Here is an 18,792-nt window from a genome sequence, read left to right as displayed (position 1 = left end):
TATATAAGATTATATGTACTTAATATATGGAAATATGATTTGTAACAAATGTCCTTTTGCACTAATATCATTTAGAGATTGGGATTCCTGCTGTATTCATCGATTAGTTAAGGTAAAACTTGTTGTCTTAGAAACTTTAGTAACTTTTACATATTTCAGTTATTGAAACATTTTACAGATACGTTTTTTGGACTGACTGGGGGTATGAAGCCTACATTGGTCGCATGGGTATGGATGGTAGAAGTTTTTCAGCCATCATTACCTCAAAACTGGAATGGCCTAATGGATTGACAATTGACTATACAAACGACAAACTGTATTGGACAGATGCCCATCTGGATTACATTGAGTAAGCATATTTGAAACTTTCACTAAGGAAATCCCTAATTCCACACATTTGATGAAATATTACAGTCAAACTTTGTTCATTTTGCATATTCAGGGCTTGGGTATCAGCAGAGTTCCAAACCACTGGATTACAATTAACCCTCCTTATTTGGTTACTCACTGCCCGTTACACCGCTATTGTTTAAGGCAGCAATGAGGGGCTTGCAATTCTGGCGGTGTTCAGGGAATCCTTCATCATGTCAGTAGCTTCCTCTCAGTTCTCACTACTATCAGTCACACAGGTTCCGAATGGAGGATCAGAAATACCATTATACTCAGATGTGGAAGGATTCTTCATTGCAGTTTCCGTAACAATTTTTTTTGACCAGTCAGGGTTGTTGCCTGGAAGACTGGTGAACCACTCTTAGTCCGGACTCTACCTGTTTGGATTGGTGACCCTACCAAGAGCCAAAGCGCAAAGCCCTGACTCCAGCCAACATATCTCTCTGGTTGGAGCACACAAGCCTCCAAACCACGACAAAGTTGTGGTGTCTTCGACTTTTATACTCATAGTCATACTTTATTGATCCCAGGGGAAATTGGTTTTCGTTACAGTTGCACCATAAATAATTAAATAGTAATAAAATCACAAATAGTTAAATAGTAATATGTAAATTATGCCAGTGAATTATGAAATAAATCCAAGACCAGCCTATTGGCTCAGGGTGTCTGACCCTCCAAGGGAGGAGTTGTGAAGTTTGATGGCCACAGGCAGGAATGACTTCCTATGACGCTCTGTGTTGCATCTCGGTGGAATAAGTCTCTGGTTGAATGTACTCCTGTGCCCAACCAGTACATTACGTAGTGGATGGGAGACATTGTCCAAGATGGCATGCAACTTGGACAGCATCTTCTTTTCAGACACCACTGTCAGAGAGTCCAGTTCCATCCCCACAACATCACTGGCCTTACGAATGAGTTTGTTGATTCTGTTGGTGTCTGCTACCCTCAGCCTGCTGCCCCAGCACACAACAGCAAATGTGATCACACTGGCCACCATAGACTCATAGAACATCCTCAGCATGTTAAAGGACCTCAGTCTCCTCAGGAAATAGAGACGGCTCTGACCCTTCTTGTAGACAGCCTCAGTGTTCCATGACCAGTCCAGTTTATTGTCAATTCGTACCCCCAGGTATTTGTAATCCTCCACCATGTTAATTCGTTTCTTAAAGATTGTACACTGTAGAGTGGCCAAGAGGGGGTGTGAAAAGTGTGCCCCCAGTGAGCCAGGTGCCAAAGCATCCAATTTCCAAACAATCAGAATCAGGTTTAACATCACTGGCATATTCCATGAAATATGTTACCTTTGTGGCAGCAGTACATTACAGTACATAATAATAGAGAAAAAAATGTGAATTACAGTAAGTATGTGTGTACACAGTACCTTTCAAAAGCATTCAGCCCCCTTTGAAAGTTTTCATAGAAACATAGGAAACCTACAGCACAATGCAGGCACTTCGGCCCACAAAGTTGTGCTGAACATGTCCCTACCTTAGAAATTACTAGGTTTACCTATAGCCCTCTATTTTTCTAAGCTCCATTTACCTATCCAAAAGTCTCTTAAAAGACCCTATCGTATCCGCCTCCACCACCGTTGCCAGCAGCCCATTCCATGCACCCACCACTCTGAGTAAAAAAACTTACCCCTGACATCTCCTCTGTACCTACTCCCCAGCACCTTAAACCTGTGTCCTCTTGTGGCAACCATTTCAGCCCTGGGAAAAAGCCTCTGACTATCCACATGATCAATGCCTCTTATCATCTTATACACCCCTATCAGGTCACCTGTCATCCTCTGTCACTCCAAGGAGAAAAGGCCGAGTCCACTCAACCTCTTCTCATAAGGGATGCTCCCTAATCCAGGCAAAATCCTTGTAAATCTCCTCCGCACCCTTTCTATGGCTTTCATATCCTTCCTGTGGTGAGGTGACCAGAACTGAGCACAGTACTCCAAGTGGGGTCTGACCAGGATCCTATATAGCTGCAACATTACCTCTCAGTTCCTAAATACAATTCCACGATTGATGAAGGCCAATATACCGTATTCTGCCATCATATTTGACCTACCAAAATTAACCACTTCACACTTAACTGGGTTGAACTCCGTCTGCCAATCCTTAGCCCAGTTTTGTATCCTGTCAATGTCTCTCTGTAACCTCTGACAGCCCTCCACACCATCCACAACACTTCCAACCTTTGTGTCATCAGCAAACTTACTAACCCATCCCTCCAATTCCTCATCCAGTTTATTTATAAAAATCACGAAGAGTAAGGGTCCCAGAACAGATCCCTGAGGCACTCCACTGATGACCGACCTCCATGCATTATACGACCCATCTAAAACCACTCTTTGCCTTCTGTGGGCAAGCCAGTTCTGGATCCACAAATCAATGTTCAATCACAATACATTTAATTTGGCTTTATCGACATTGATCAACAGAAAAAAACTGTTGATAGGCCTCTATCAGCTTTGTTCATCTGGACACTGCAATTTTTCCCCAGTTGTCTTTGCAAAACTGCTCAAGCTCGGTCAGATTGTATGGGGATCGTGAGTGAACAGCCCTTTTCAAGTCCATGAATATTAAGTATATTAAATAGTTAGATTAAATAAGTAGTGCAAAAATGGAAATTTTTAAAAGAAGTAGTGAAGTGTGTTCTTGGGTTCATTATCCATTCTGAAATCAGATGGTAGGGGGAAAGAAGCTGTTCCTGAATCATGAAGTGTGTATTTTCAGGCTGCTGTATTAGTCAGAAACAATGATCTTGGCTTTTCCTGTATACTTCAGATAGGTAATGAAGACTGTACATTGTGTTTTCTAGTTGTCCATCGTGGCTATATTTTCCTACTTTTTAAAAATTAGAATATACTATTGTAACTTAGCTTTGAATTTCACTGCATTGCTACAAAAATTATTTTACATTTCAAAATAAATGAAATTGTATTAAGATTTAACTGATTTGTCATGGTTAGTCCAAAATATTTTCACATAACCTTTGTACTGAAATACAGTTCCTAAAATCAAGCAGTGGCTGACCGATTTATTTTAGAATCTAGTCCTTCTTTGATGACTCTGTCATTTGTCAAAAATTGATAAATTCTCTGTAGACGTGCATCCACAAACTCTCCATTTAAATGTCAATAAAATGCATGAACCCATGAACACTACCTCACTCTTTTTATTTCTGGTTTTGCACTATTTATCTAATTTAACTGTTTATTTATTTGGTTGGTTTGTTGTTACAGTGATATAGTGCTAAGTAGGCCCTTCCGGCCCTTCAAGCTGCACTGCCCAACAACTACCGATTTCACCCTAGCCTAATCACAGGACAATTTACAATGACCAATTAACCTACCAACCGGTATGTCTTTGGAGTGTGGGAGGAAACCTGAGCACCCGGAGGAAACTCACACGGTCATGGGGAGAACGTACAAACTCCTTACAGGGAGTGGCGGCAATTGAACCCAGATTGCCTGTGCAATAAGATGTTGTGCTAACCACTACACTACCAAACTGCCCTAAGTATATATAGAAATAGGTATATGTGGTGGCATCCGTTAGTCTCGCGAGACCATGGATCTGCATCTGGAAAGTTTTTCCAGGGTGCAGGCCTGGGCAAGGTTGTATGGAAAACCAGTAGTTGCCCATGCAGGAAGTCTCCCCTCTCCACGACACCAATGTTGTCCAAGGGAAGGGCAAGGGCCGATACAGCTTGGCACCAGTGTCATCACAGGAGTTGCCAGAATGAGGTTGAAGGCAATGTCGGACTGCCTTAGGGACTCCAGCTCCAGATTTGTCCTCAGGGTTTACTTTGGATTCGATGGACTGCCTTCCCAGGCTAACAAGCTCCACCTAACCAAAGCACTGGTTTTAAGGTGCCGGGACTCTCTTCGCCCCTTCTCCGGTCAGTTGAAACAGTTATGCCGGGCTTAGAGGCTAAGCCACATGAGAAGGCCAGGAGTTGGACTTGGTTGTCAGAGGCTATTTGAGGCCGTGCCGTGAGGAGCACTTTTAGGTAGTGGGAGTTTGTCCCCACTACCACTCCTTGGCTTGACAACCTTGGAACCCGAAATAGGTATATATACTTACTGAAATTCAGTTTTTTCCTATATTATCATGAATTTCGTTGTATTGCTGCCGCAGTTAACAAATTCCTCAATAGATGCTGCTGATATTGAACATGGTTCTGATTCTGATTCCTATGTTATTAAATATGACTCATGGTTTTGGAGCAATGAATCCCAGGAAAATCCATATTTAAATTCAAGTTTTAAATATTTTTTATGTAAACATACTTTCTTCACAATACTTTTGCTTCTTGTTTAATTCAAATAAATACTCCAGCCTTCTGGAGTTCAGAGTTCAATTCCAGCGCTGCCTGTGAAGAGTCTCTATTCATCTTCGCCATGGAATGAGTGGGATTTTTTTTCAGCTCCTCCCGTTTCCCCCCACAGCCCAAAGACGTACTGTGTAGGTTACTTGGTCACTGTAAAGTGTCCTGTGATTAAGTTAGGGTTAATCACAGTTGTCGGTGGTTGCTGGGGTTCGCAGGGCTGGAGGGGCCTACTCTGCATTGTATCGCGGAGTAGAAATAAAATAAAATCATTGCTAACATGGGGGAAAAGAGTATCAAAACATGGCCTCTATCTACCCTGTCTTTGAAAAGATTTAACTATAATTGTACTGTATGTAGATGGACTCAGAAGCATGGCAAACAAATCACATGTACTTCACTTCAGTCTTGCTTGTCAGAATTGGTGCCACGTCACAAACGAAACTAGGTAGGTCAACTTTATCCAAATGAGACAAGGAAGATACATGGCTCGAAGGGCTGGAAGGGACTACTCTGCACTCTTTCACTAAATAAAAATGAAATAAATAAACTGATTGTATTGAAGTTGGAGCAGCACAGTAGCATGATGGCCAGCACAATGCTTTACAGCACCAGCAACCTTCTGACTGTAAGGAGTTAGTATGTTCTCCCTGTGACCGCATCAGTTTCCTCTGGGTGCTCCTGTTTCCTCCCACAGTCCAAAGACATACAGGTTGGTGGGTTAATTGGTCATTGTAAATTGTCCTGTGATTGGGCTAGGATTAAATCAGTGGCTTGAAGGGCAGGAAAAGCCTATTCCACATTGTATCTCGATGAATAAATAAAGTTCAATTGTGCAGAGCCACACAATTGTGATTTGATTGGCATAGTCTGAACCACTAGTTACTCCTCGTAGCCAAAAATCAATTCTGACTTAACATCTTCAAAACTTGCTGAGAAGAATTACATTTCAGTGTCAATTAAGGCAGTTTTTACTTTCTCACAATGGAATTATAAATGGCTTTTTTGTTTTATAGGTTTTCGAATCTGGATGGAAGCTTTCGACATACAGTATTTGAAGGGATACTGAGCCATCCATTTGCAATTAGCCTGTTTGAGGATACAATATATTGGACTGATTGGAACACAAAATCAGTGGAGAAAGCAAATAAATACACAGGGGAAAATAGAGAGATTTTGGTGAACATCACCCATGTGCCCACTCATATCATCGTATATCACCCATACAGACAACCAAGAGGTAAATGTGTAGAGAGCATACTTTATATGGAAATAGTATTGCACTGCAATAAAATATTGGATTAACGTCTATCCCTAGATTAAATAAATTTTACATACTTTCTGAAAGAAAAACATCTAAAGTACATGTTTTGCCCTTCGAGTGTCACTGTTAGATACCTGGGCTATGACCAAAGGAAAAAATAGCTGGAATCGCTTAGCACTTTAGTGCAAGGGTGTTTATTACGTGTGTAAAAAAAAATTTACAAAATATAGTGAAAAGAAAACTACAAATATTTACAAATAGCTATCTACTAGAAAACACAATAATAGCTTTGTACTTAACCTTTCCCAGTGTGACCTCCTGGCAGCCCCGATCTCTCCCTCAGCCCCTATTTCTCTTCCTTTCTGAGGACGTTGATTTCCTTTTTATTCAGCACTAGGACATACCATCTTTAATTACCAACAAAGTTAACTCAGGACTATGCATGAATTAGAGTATGATGCTCCCCACAATGTAGTTACATTACAAAATGAACTGAAGTATCCACCTTAAATACAGTATACAAACAGCATATATACATTTACATATCTCATTACGAAAGTGATGAAATCTTCTGTGCATGATGGAAAACCAGCCGGAGTGCATCAGCTTGGTTTCGGACCCATTATGAGAACACACCGGGGAAGACCTTGTAGTGTGTACACTCAGTGCAGCGATAGCAGAATGACAAGGCAATGTTTCTGTGTAAGGAGTGCATTTACTCACTGCTCCCCATCATAGTTACTTTCCCTAGCATATACTGTTTTGCTCAAAAACATATGTTTGACCGGCTTATACTACATATGCTTGTGTAACACAACTGATATACTTCATAATAAAACCGAGGACTACAAAATAATAAAAACACATAAGAAAGAAATCGATGGCCTGATAGTGTTTTGGAAATGTTCCTTTTTTTTCTTTAGCATTGTACTAAATCTGCTTGAGCAGGGAGTGAAAATTTTCTGTAGTTTTTTTGTAGATTTCTCTAGATGGATAATTGTATATTGAATTGTATAACAAAATAATTCTTCTCTAGGTCTATTTCTCGGTAGAGTCACTGAGTCATAGAAATGTACAGCACCTTCGGGCCATCTGCTCTGTGCCGAAACTGTGTGCTCCCGTCGACCTGCACCTGGACCAGAGCGCTCCATAGCCCTATCATCCATGTACCTATTTAAACTTCTCTTAAACATTGAAATGGAGCTCACATGCACCACTTACACTGGCAGCTCATTCCACAATCTCATAACCCTCTGAGTAAAGAAGTTTCCCCTCATGTTCCCCTTAAACTGTTCACCTTTCACCCTTACCCCGTGACCTCTGGTTGTAGTAATAGCCCCTCTGACAACAGCCTCAATATCCTTAGTCAAGAATCACATATTGTTATGCCCATTCTTCCTTCCTTTGGCACTGTTAAACAGAATGATAGTTCACAACAGACATAATCAGAATTCAGAATCAGGTTTAGTATCACTGGCATATGTCGTGAAATGTGTTAACTTTGTAGCAGCAGTACAGTGCAATACATGATTAATATAGAAAATAATCTCTGAATTACAGTAACACTATATATGTATATAATATTTAAATAAGTAGTGCAAAAACAGAACTTTAAAGAAAGTAGTGAGGTAGTGTTCATGGGTTCAACTTCCATTTAGAAATTGGATGGCAGAGGGGAAGAGGCTGTTCATGAATCGCTGTGTGTGTGCCTTCAGGCTCCTGTACATAAGGAATAAACCTTGGAAGGAAGAAAACTTGTTATCAAGCTAACAAGTTGTGTCTATTTTGTCTTTTTAGTCCTATAACCTTGCAGTGCAGCTTCATTGTACAGTTCTGCTATCCAGAAAAAAAAGATTAAAACATTTCCAAGTTCTCAATTACTTTTATACCGATTCTCATTTCAGCAATCAATCCTTGTGGTACAAATAATGGTGGCTGCTCCCATCTGTGTCTGATAGCAGCAGGTGGTCTAAACTATACTTGTGAATGTCCGGATAGCTTCATAAAGCAGCCGGACAACACCTCTCACTGTTTCCTGACGTGCACAAGTACACAGTACAGATGTACAAACAATGAAAGGTAACTAATGCTGTTTGTTTAATTAACTCTTTGATTATCGTGAGTTCACATTTAATGTGAGTATTGTTTCAGCAATTCATCAACCATAGAACAGTGCATAGCTCATGGACAGGCCTGACAGCCCATGGTGACTCTGCCAACTGTGATGCCAATTTAAAGTCCTTCTGTCTATGTATTTTATTTATTTATTTGTTTATTTATTGAGTGCGGGATAGGTCCTTCTGGCCCTTCCAGCTGCACCACCCAGCAATTCCCCGATTTGACCCCAGCCTAATCATGGGACAATTTACAAAGACCAGTTAACCAGTCAACAGGTATGCCTTTGGACTGCAGGAGGAAGCCGGATCACGTGGAGGAAACCCACTTGGCCACAGGGAGAACATGCAAACTCCTTACAGTTAGCAGAGGAATTGAACCTGGGTCACTGGTACTGTAAAGTGGTGAGCTAACCATTACGCTACCATGTCACCCCAGTGTCCAGGGACTCACATTGCTTGACTATTCATGTGCCAGTCTAACTACTTTTCACATGTTACTGTCATGTCTACTTCCACCAACTCCCCAGCAGTGCACGTCAGGCACCTACCATGCTCTCTGTGTCTTTAAAAAATAACTTGCCTCATAAATCTCCTTTCTCCTCTCACCTTAAAGCTGTACCTTCCAGTTCTTCACATTTCCACCCTGAGGAAAAAAAGGCTGACCATGTATCCTATCTATGCATCACATAGTTGTATAAACTTCTTTCAAAGTTCAAAGAAAATTTGTTATCAAAGTACCTATATGTCACCACGTACAACCATGAGATTCATTTTCTGTGGGCATGCTCAGTAAATCCATAGAATAAGAACTGTAGCAGAATTAGTGAAAGACCGAACCAACTGGTGTATAAAAGAAAACAAGCTTTGCAAATATAGAAAAAATAAGCAATAAATATCAAGAAGATGAGATGAAGAGACCTTGAAAGTGAGTTCATGGGTTGTGCGACCATCTCAATGATGCTCAATGATGGAGCAAGAGATGTTATCCTCTTTAGTTCAAGAGCCTGATGGTTGAGGAGTGATAACTATTCCTGAACCTGGTGGTGTGAGTCCTGAGGCTCCTGTACCTTCTTCCCGATGGCAGCAGTGAGAAGAGAGCATGCCCTGGGTGGTGGGGTCCCTGATGATGGATGCTTCTTTCCTGGGAAGGCATTTCATGTAGATGTGCTCATTGGTGATGAGGACATTACCCGTGATGGACTGGGCTGAATTCACTACTTTTTGCAGGACTTTCTGTTCAAGGGCATTCGTGTTTGCATACCAGACTGTGATGCAACCAGTCAATATACTCTCTACTACACATCTATATTGAAGTTTGTCAAAGTTCTAGATGTCTTGCCGAGTCTTTGCAAACTCCCAAGGAAGTAGAGGCACTGCCATGCATTCTTTGTAATTGCACAGTCTGCTGTGCTATAGTACAGCCGTCTGGGACCTCACCTGTGGCAAAAGAGGATACAAAATGCAAAATTTCCCCCACATTTATATTGATCTGATGAATATATTCAATAGACAATAGGTGCAGGAGTAGGCCATTCAGCCCTTCGAGTCAGCACTGCCATTCACTGTGATCATGGCTGATCATCCATAATCTGTACCCCGTTCCTGCCTTCTCCCCATATCCCTTGACTCCACTATCTTTAAGAGCTCTATCTAACTCTTTTTTGAAAGCATCCAGAGAATTGGCCTCCACTGCCTTCTGAGGCAGAGCATTCCACAGATCCCCAGCTCTCTGGGTGAAAAAATTTTTCCTTAACTCCGTTCTAAATGGCCTACCCCTTATTCTTAAACTGTGGCCTTTGGTTCTGGACTCCCCCAACATCGGGAACATGTTTCCTGCCTCTAGCGTGTCCAATCCATTAATAATCTTATATGTTTCAATCAGATCCCCTCTCATCCTTCTAAGTTCCAGTGTATATAAGCCCAGTCGCTCCAATCTTTCAACATAAGACAGTCCCGCCATCCCAGGAATTAACCTCGTGAACCTTCGCTGCACTCCCTCAATAGCAAGAATGTCCTTCCTCAAATTTGGAGACCAAAACTGCACACAATACTCCAGGTGTGGTCTGACCAGGGCCCTGTACAGCTGCAGAAGGACCTCTTTGCTCCTATATTCAACTCCCCTTGTTATGAAGGCCAACATGCCATCAACTTTCTTTACTCCCTGCTGTACCTGTGTACTTACTTTCAGTGACTGATGAACAAGGACACCTAGATCTCGTTGTACTTCCCCTTTTCCTAACTTGACACCATTCAGATAGTAATCTGCCTGCCTGTTTTTACCACCGAAGTGGATAACCTCACATTTATCCATATTAAGCTGCCTCTGCTATGCATCTGCCCACTCACCCAAACTGTCCAAGTCACCCTGCACTCTCATAACATCCTCCTGACATTTCACACTGCCACCTAGCTTTGTGTCATATGCAAATTTGCTTATGTTACTTTTAATCCCTTCATCTAAATCATTAATGTATATTGTAAATCATTAATTTATATTGCGGTACACCACTAGTCACTGCCTGCCATTCTGAAAGGGACCCGTTAATCCCTACTCTTTGTTTCCTGTCTGCCAACCAATTTTCTATCCATGTCAGTACCCTACCCCCAATACCATGTATTGAATACATCAACCTTAACTTTAAAATAGTAAGTTGTTGCTTTGCCTCTCCAAGGTGTATTCCAATCTGGTGGAAATGTGATGGAGAAAAAGATTGCACAGATGGTTCTGATGAGCCCAGCACCTGCCCACCTCACTACTGTGGTCTTGGACAATTTCAGTGCGATGATGGTAACTGTACCAGTTCCTACTCCTTGTGCAACGTCTTTTTGAATTGCCCGGATGGATCTGATGAAGATGCTGCACTTTGTGGTAAGCATTTCTTTTGTTAATTGAGCACAGCTTTGACCACTAATGTGCATTTTTGACCGCTTCTTGTCTCTTTCTCCGCAAATTCTTATCCTATAATGCTTATTTCAAACAAGAAACTCAAATCAAAATTGCAAAACTATGCAAAGGAGTCATAGAAAAGCAGAGCAAAGAAGCAGACCCTTTGGTTCATCTAGTCCATGCTGGACCATTTAACCTACCTACTCCCATTGACCTGCACCAGGACCATAGCCTTCCATCCATGTACCTATCCATACCTCTCTTAAATGTTGAATTCAAACTTGTATTCAGTGCTTGTACTGGCAGGTGGTTCCACACTGTCACGACCCTCTGAGTGAAAACTTTCCCCTCATGTTCCCCTTAATCTTTTCACCTTTAAACCATGACCTTCAGTTGTAGTCCCACCCAACCTCAGTCATTCATTGTCTGCTTTCTGCCCCATCACTCTGTATTTAACTTCCTCTACTGGTGTACACGTGTGATGAAGAAAACTGAGAGTATTCAATACTCTCCCTCACCAATGAGAGAGATTTATTTATTGATTGATTTTGATTTGCCAAGTAGAGACCTCCAGCAGCTGATCGGCTGTTCCCAATATTCTGTTTTCTCCTGCGATGCTTCAGTCTGTGGCGCTGGCATAGAATTAGCTCATCCCCAGGGCTGAAAAGTCTTGGAACCCCAAGGATGTGCTTAACTGCTAGGCCGCATCATTGGGATATCAAAAAATGGCCAATCAGTGAGCCCTGGGAGCAGGTCTCATCATCACAAAGAACCGAGGTTTGAGTGTAGCTCTAGGTTAGGGACTTTGACAGAACCCCATCTACCTTGGAAAAAAAAGAGAGATGTTAAAGGTAGAAACTAAGCTGTTTCCGCTGATGAGCTTGAAGAAGTCGCTGTCTAGTGCCATCGTAGCTGCGCCTGCCCAATAGTGCACAGACTCCTAGATTACCTTTGGGATCAAGTTTGGCTCTCAATACCATTTTTCAGGGAAGATTTCCAGCCATGATACTTTGATAGTTAAACAACTTTTAGTATCTCTCCCCTTCCAAATCTCTTCAAAACTGTCCATTGTTGATCAACAAGTCCATAAGATATAGGAGCAGAATTCGGCCATTTGGCCCATTTCCTATTGGTGTACAGTATTCTTTTAAACTGATTAAAACTTCAGAGGAAGTTGGATTAGGAAACACATGTATTACAATAAATCATTCTAACAGAATCCATAGAACATTCTTTTAAAGGCAAGCCCTACCTTTAATCCACCTGTAGCAAAAAGTTAACTTGAAAAGAAGTGACACACAGAATAAAATCCAGTTAACTATTTGATTTGAATCATCTTTACACCTCAAATGATCAATTTTGTAAAAAATATTTAAAAAGGATGGTTTTCATGTCATTACAACCACTTCTTTGAAAAGCTTTTGCTTTTTTTCCCCCAACACTGCTCAGATGAATTGCTCAGCATTATTAGACCATAAGGAGCAGAATTAGGCTATTTGGCCCATCGAGTCTGCTCCACCATTTATCATAGTTAATTCCTTTTCCCTCTCAGCCCTAATCTCCTGCCTTCTCCATGCATCGCTTCATGCCTTGACCAATCAAGAATCTTTCAGCCGCCGCCTTAAATATACCCAATGACTTGGCCTCCATGACCACCTGTGTAATAAATTCCACAGATTCACCACTCCCTGGCTAAATAAGTTCCTCCTCATCTCTGTTCTAAAATGACATCCCTCTATTCTGAGGCTGTGTCCTCTGCTCAATCTTATCACTGCAAGATCTCATGATTTAATTTTTGTCTCTACTCTACTACCTCCATTTATAAGCAAAGGATCCATTAAAATCAGTCTTCTAATGTGACCTGAGTTGCTATATCCTTGTTTGAACATCTGAAAAATTTACATTTGTTGCATGTTCTAGATTTAAGTCATTTTAAGTGTTGCGGTGTTTGCCGAGCTTGGCAATTAGCTTGCAGACATTTCATCAGCAGTCAGGGTGACATCCTCACTGCGTGGTTGTTGCTGTTTCTGTCTGGGAGTTCTTGCATTTTTGTAGGCCCCTATTTGCTTGCTTTGGTCTGATTGACTATCCCTTCAGCTGACCTTTGAATTCTCGTACCACTAAAGACAACCGACAAAAGCAATGTCGTGTACAGGATCACCTGTGGAGACTGCAACAAGAACTACGTCAGGCAAACGTAAACTCTCAACTCATTTACGAGAACACAAACTGGCAGTACGGAGACATACAGGTTTCCCCCGCCATCCGAAGGTAGGGCGTTCCTATGAAACGGTTTGTAAGCTGGAAGGTCGTAAAGTGAAGAAGCAATTACCATTAATTTATACGGGAAAAATTTGTGAGCGTTCGCAGACCCAAAAATATCCTACCAAATCATGCCAAATAACACATAAAACCTAAAATAACAGTAACATATAGTAAAAGCAGGAATGATATGATAAATACACAGCCTATATAAAGTAGAAATACTTCTCTACAATCATTGCCTGCACTGCTCTCCGTAGTGAAAATCTCACGCAAGCGCTCTCGGCAAAAACACAGCGCAAGCGCTCTCCAGTAACCCTTAAGCTATGAAGCTGCCAAATCATACCAAATAACGCGTAAAAATACGCAGCCTATATAAAGTAGAAATAATGTATGTACAGTGTATCACTTACCGGAATCGGGAAGACAGCGCAGAGCACACTGATGATGGTGTGTTAGGCTGAGTCGTCAGAGGTTGGGGTGGTGCAGTGGCCCCCACCCTCCGGGCTGCGAACCGATACCGATCCGCGAAGCATGCAGGGGTACTGTGGTAGCCGGGACACACCCAGCACATCTTTAAGAAAAAAGCCAAAATAAACAAGCTAATTAATTAAGTGCTGCCCGGCACGTAAATGTCGGCCCAGATCATAGGCGACGCAATTGGCAACTGCCTCTGATCTGGGCCAACATTTACATGCCGGGCGGCACCTAATTAATTAGATTGTTTATTTCGGCTTTTTCTTAAGATGTGCTGGGTGCCTCCTGGCTACCACTGCATTCTCCGTGAATCGGTGTCTGTCCACAGCCTGGGGGTTGGGGTGGTGGGACACTGAGGTGTCATCTCATCGTCTATTTCCATCAGGGCAGGCAGCTCATCTTCTCCTATGACTGCCTGTCTCAATGTTGAAGGTCGAGGTTCGTTGTCTGCTGAAGGCTTGCTTGACTGCTAGCCTCGCGCATTTTTCTTTCATACAGTTCTTTGTAAACCATCTTGCAAATATGCCCTAAACCGACATACCCTTTCAAGATTAAAGTCGTACTTTTCTGCAGTCATTGCAGTGAAAATTTCATGCAGTTGCATCACACTCAGTTCCTAGATGACTTCACTTTCAGTCCGTTCGCTACTGCATTCGGTTTTGATTGTTATCCTTTCCTCTTCCAATGGCATCAGCTCTTCATCTATCAGTTCGTGGTCATGGGATGCCAAAACCTCTTCAACATCATCTTCGTCAGCTTTCACAAGCCAAACTCACTCTGTCCTTGCTTCGTTCACCCCGATCGAAACGCTTAGTTATGTCTAGTTTTACGCTAAGTGTAACACCCTTACGAGCTCTTTCAGGCTTTTCTGATACCTTGGAACCCATCTTGCTAACGGCTGCTCACAGGCATGTGTTTAAGCAATGCCGGCGAGAATGCCGTTCCAAATCCAAGGGAGAGCGGCTGCTCGGAGCGCGCGCTGCCTTTTTTTCGCATGCAGCTTTTTTTCCACACGCTGCCTTTTTTCGTAACAATGAAAACACCTTCTGTTAGCGAAAACAGGGAACCAATGTAGGTCTTTCATAACAGTGAGGTTTCGTAAAGCGAATGTTTGAAAAGCGGGGGACACCTGTAACCTGCTGCCACTGATCTCGGTAAATGAAGTCTGAGAAGAACAATAATTTAACTGGGACACCATGCTAGTTCTGACGCAGGCAAACCTGAAGCAAGAATGAGAATTTTTAGAAGCATTGGTCTCTTCTGATAACTCTGTAAACAAACGTACTGAAATAGACACCATCATTGAACCCCGAAGAGCCAAAGAATTGTGAACCAATATAATTCAAAGGTCAACTGAAGGGATAACCAATTAGGGCCGAGGCAAGTGAACGGGGGCCTATATAAACATGAGCACTCCCAGAGAGAAACAGCAACAACTGCGCAATTTGATGTCACCTCAACGGGTGCTAAAACGTCTGCAAGCTGATTGCCAAGCTTGGTGAACATCGCGAAAGCCTAACCCGAGCTATTGATATTCACCAGCATCCTAATCAACTACCTATGTTTATTTTCATCTTTGACTGTTCCTTTTCTCACATATTCTCTTTCCTGTCATCCAGTCTTGTGAACGTTCATTTCACTCCCCAATACTTATACTAACCCAGGGGTTCCCGACCTGGGATACACAGACCCATTGCTTAATGACATAAAAAGTTTAATCTAACCCCTCACTGATGTTATACTTTTGAGCACAGTTTCATAGATGATTTTTGTTAAATAAAAAAAATACAGAAAATGCTGGAAATACTTTGTAAGCTTTGGAAAGGGAAATGGGGATAAAGATTCAAATTAAGCACCTTTCATCAAAACTACTTTTCAAGCATCTTTCAAATGAATGTCTTCCTGGAGTGGGGGGTTCCCAACCATTTCTATGCCATGGCCCCCTACCATAAATCAAGGGGTCTGTGGATCCCCAGTTGGGAACCCCTGCCTAGAACCAGCTCCAATTGCCATATTCATCACCATCACTGAAATTCTTGAACTGCAGGCTTAATGTCCCAGCTCACTGATTGGATTTGACCTTTCGTCATCAATGTTGAGCGTCAACTGTCTTTCTCTGTTAGTACTGCTTAATCAGCTGGGGTATTTCCAGCACCTTCCACATTCATTCCCATGGCAGAGCAGACTCGATAGGTCGAGTGGCCTAATTCTATTCTTTATTGGGTACACCTGTACACCTGCTTGTTAATGCAGATATCTAATCAGCCAAACATGTGGCAGCAACTCAATGCATAAAAGTATGCAGACATGGTTAAGAGGTTCAAACAAGAAAAAAACCTGCAGATGTTGGAAATCCAGGCAACACAAACAAAATGTTGGAGGATCTCAGCAGGCCAGGCAGCATTGATGAAGATGCTCCCTGGCATGGTTAAGAGGTTCATTTGTGGTTCAGACCAAACATCAGAACGGGGAAGAAATGTGATCAAAGTGACTTGGACCTTGGAATGATTGTTAGTGCCAGATGGAGTGGTGAGTAACTGAAAAATCGCTGATCTCCTGGGATTTTCATGCACAACAGTCTCTAGACTTTGCAGAGAATGATGCGAAGGACAAGAAAAAAAATCCAGAGGAGAAAGATCAGACTGGTTCAAGGTGACAGTAACTCAAATAACCACGTGCTACAACAATGGTGTGCAGAAGAACATCACTGAATGCATCAAACCTTGAACTGGATGAGCTGCAGCAGCAGAAGACTATGAATACGTACTTAGTGGCCACTTTATTGGTAGAGCAGGTACCCAATGAAGTTGCATTGACTGTATATCTTATGGTCTTACACAGCACAGCTCCTCAGGACTTCTTTCTTTCTTTCTTTCTTCCTTTATGGCTCCGTGACATGGCTCCAATAGCTCCTCTGTTTCTCACCACCCTGAGGATTGGCTAATCCTCTTCATCATTACCATGATGCGGCCCATTTTTGTGGACTGCTGTCTGTCAATTGAGGCATCATTCTTGTTTGCTTCCAATAGAAATGGTAGAATGAAGAAGGATCTTTTATTAGTAGGCGAGTCTATGATCCAAGCACACAGCCACACAATAAAGGGACAACTCTTTAGAACTGCGATGAAAATCCATCTGTGATCACCTACCTACAGGAAAGATGTAAACAAAGTTAAAAGAGTGCAGAGAAAATTTGCAAGGATGTTACTGGATCGGAAGGATCACCTGAGTTATAAGGAAAGGTTGAATAGGTTAGGATTGTATTCTTTAGAACATAAAAGATTGAGAGGAGATTTGATAGAGGTATACAAAATTATTAGGGGTATAGGTAGAGTAAATATAGGCAGGCTTTCTCCACTGAGGTTGGGTGGGACTACAACCAGAGGTCATGGCTTAAGGGTGAAAGCTGAGAAGTTTAAGAGGAACATGAGGGGAAACTTCTTCATTCAGAGGGTGGTGAGAGTGTAGAATGGAGGGCTATGGTGCTGGTGCAGGTCATTGGGAGCAGGCAGCTTAAATGGCTCAGTGTGGACTATGTGGGCTGATGGGCTGGATCTGTGCTGTATTTCTCTATGGCGATGACTCTAAAATTTGTCTCTGACAACGAATTCCACATTGCTCTCTGTGGCAATGTAGAATTCATTCTACGGACAGCAGTGGAGGCCAAGTCATCAAGTATATTTAAGGCAAAAATTTATAGGTTCCTGATTGGTAAGGAGTATCAGAATTAGAATCATGTTTAATATCACTGGCATATGTCATGAAATCTGTTGTCTTTGTGGCAGCAGTATGATGCAGTGCGGAGCAATAGAGGAAAAAGCTGAATTATACGGTATGTGTGTGTGTGTACGTACACACACAGTATATATTAAACAGAATCCTGAACTGTTGAATGTGTGTCTTCAGGCTTTTGTACTTCCTTCCTGATGGTAGCAATGAGAACAAGGCATGACCTGGGGGATGGGGCTCTTGAATGATGGACACAGCCTTTTTGAGGCATTGCTCCTTGAAAATGTCCTGAGTACTAGGGAGGCTGGAACTCATGATGGAGTTGACTGTGTTTACAACTCTCTGCAGCTTATTTTTATCCTGTGCAGTAGCCTCACCACCAACACCCACTCCATACCAAACAGTAATGCAGCCAGTTAGAATGCTCTCCGTGGTACAAATGTAGAAGTTTGCAAGTGTCTTTGGTGACATGCCAAACCTCCTCAAGGTCCTAATGAAATACGGCTGCTGTCGTGTCTGCTTTGTAACTATGTTGGGTAAAGGGAGAAGGTGGTAGAATGGGGTTGAGAAAAAAATCAGCAGTGCATGGCAGTGCAGACTCAATGGGCTGTATGGCTTCATCATGGTCCTCTTATTGTCTTATGGAATCAAAGTCCAAATGTAGAAATAGGTCTGAGATTTAAAATCAACGGATTTTTGTTTTCTGGGATTTCTGATGGGCTCACGTTGGCTACCAAGTCCCCAGTTCCCTCCATAATTTAAAATGAGTTCTCCAGTATCAAGTGCATACCTGAACTGAAAGAAACTAGAGCCTATTTATCCAATGTGACTTAATGTTTGTTTTATAGAGAATCACCAGTGTGAGAGCTACCAGTGGCAGTGTGCTGACAGGCGCTGTATTCCTAGAAGCTGGCAGTGTGACGGGGAGGATGACTGCCCAGATAGCTCTGATGAAGATCCTGCTTCCTGTGCTTCAAGAACCTGTAATCCTGACCAGTTTAAATGCGATAATGGCCATTGTATTCCACAATCCTGGAAATGTGACGTAGATAATGACTGTGGAGATTACTCGGATGAGCCTTACGAGGAGTGCCGTGAGTATATTTTAATGAAAAATGTCTTAGCAAGTAGATTATGTTTAATATTTATCTGCTTTTATGACTCATAAACCACACATTAGATACATTTCTTCAGCATTTTCTAAAGAGAAAAAGATGAAGAAATGTAATGGGAAGCCAGGGAAATGGTATGGAGTTTTATCAGAAACAAAGGACGTTGGTTTATGTAAATATTAACCAAGACTGTCCAGTTTCATTCCAATCAATTTTGCTGGCTGC

At 42.0% G+C, this 18,792-nt stretch overlaps 1 protein-coding gene across 1 annotated transcript in view; it reads left to right on the top strand.

Annotated features, from left to right (window-relative positions):
- lrp2a (low density lipoprotein receptor-related protein 2a) overlaps positions 1 to 18,792 on the top strand; it is a 405,821-nt gene that overhangs the window by 273,949 nt on the left and 113,080 nt on the right. Inside the window, exons 49-53 of the mRNA XM_072259785.1 lie at positions 179 to 349; positions 5,736 to 5,959; positions 7,888 to 8,062; positions 10,773 to 10,969; positions 18,304 to 18,549. Coding sequence (XP_072115886.1) covers positions 179 to 349; positions 5,736 to 5,959; positions 7,888 to 8,062; positions 10,773 to 10,969; positions 18,304 to 18,549 — 1,013 coding nt within the window. The remainder of the gene's footprint in view (positions 1 to 178; positions 350 to 5,735; positions 5,960 to 7,887; positions 8,063 to 10,772; positions 10,970 to 18,303; positions 18,550 to 18,792) is intronic.

The sequence above is a fragment of the Mobula birostris genome, chromosome 6 (genome assembly GCF_030028105.1).
Source record: "Mobula birostris isolate sMobBir1 chromosome 6, sMobBir1.hap1, whole genome shotgun sequence".
Classification (NCBI taxonomy): Eukaryota; Metazoa; Chordata; class Chondrichthyes; order Myliobatiformes; family Myliobatidae; genus Mobula; species Mobula birostris.
This window is presented reverse-complemented; position numbering and strand designations above follow the sequence as displayed.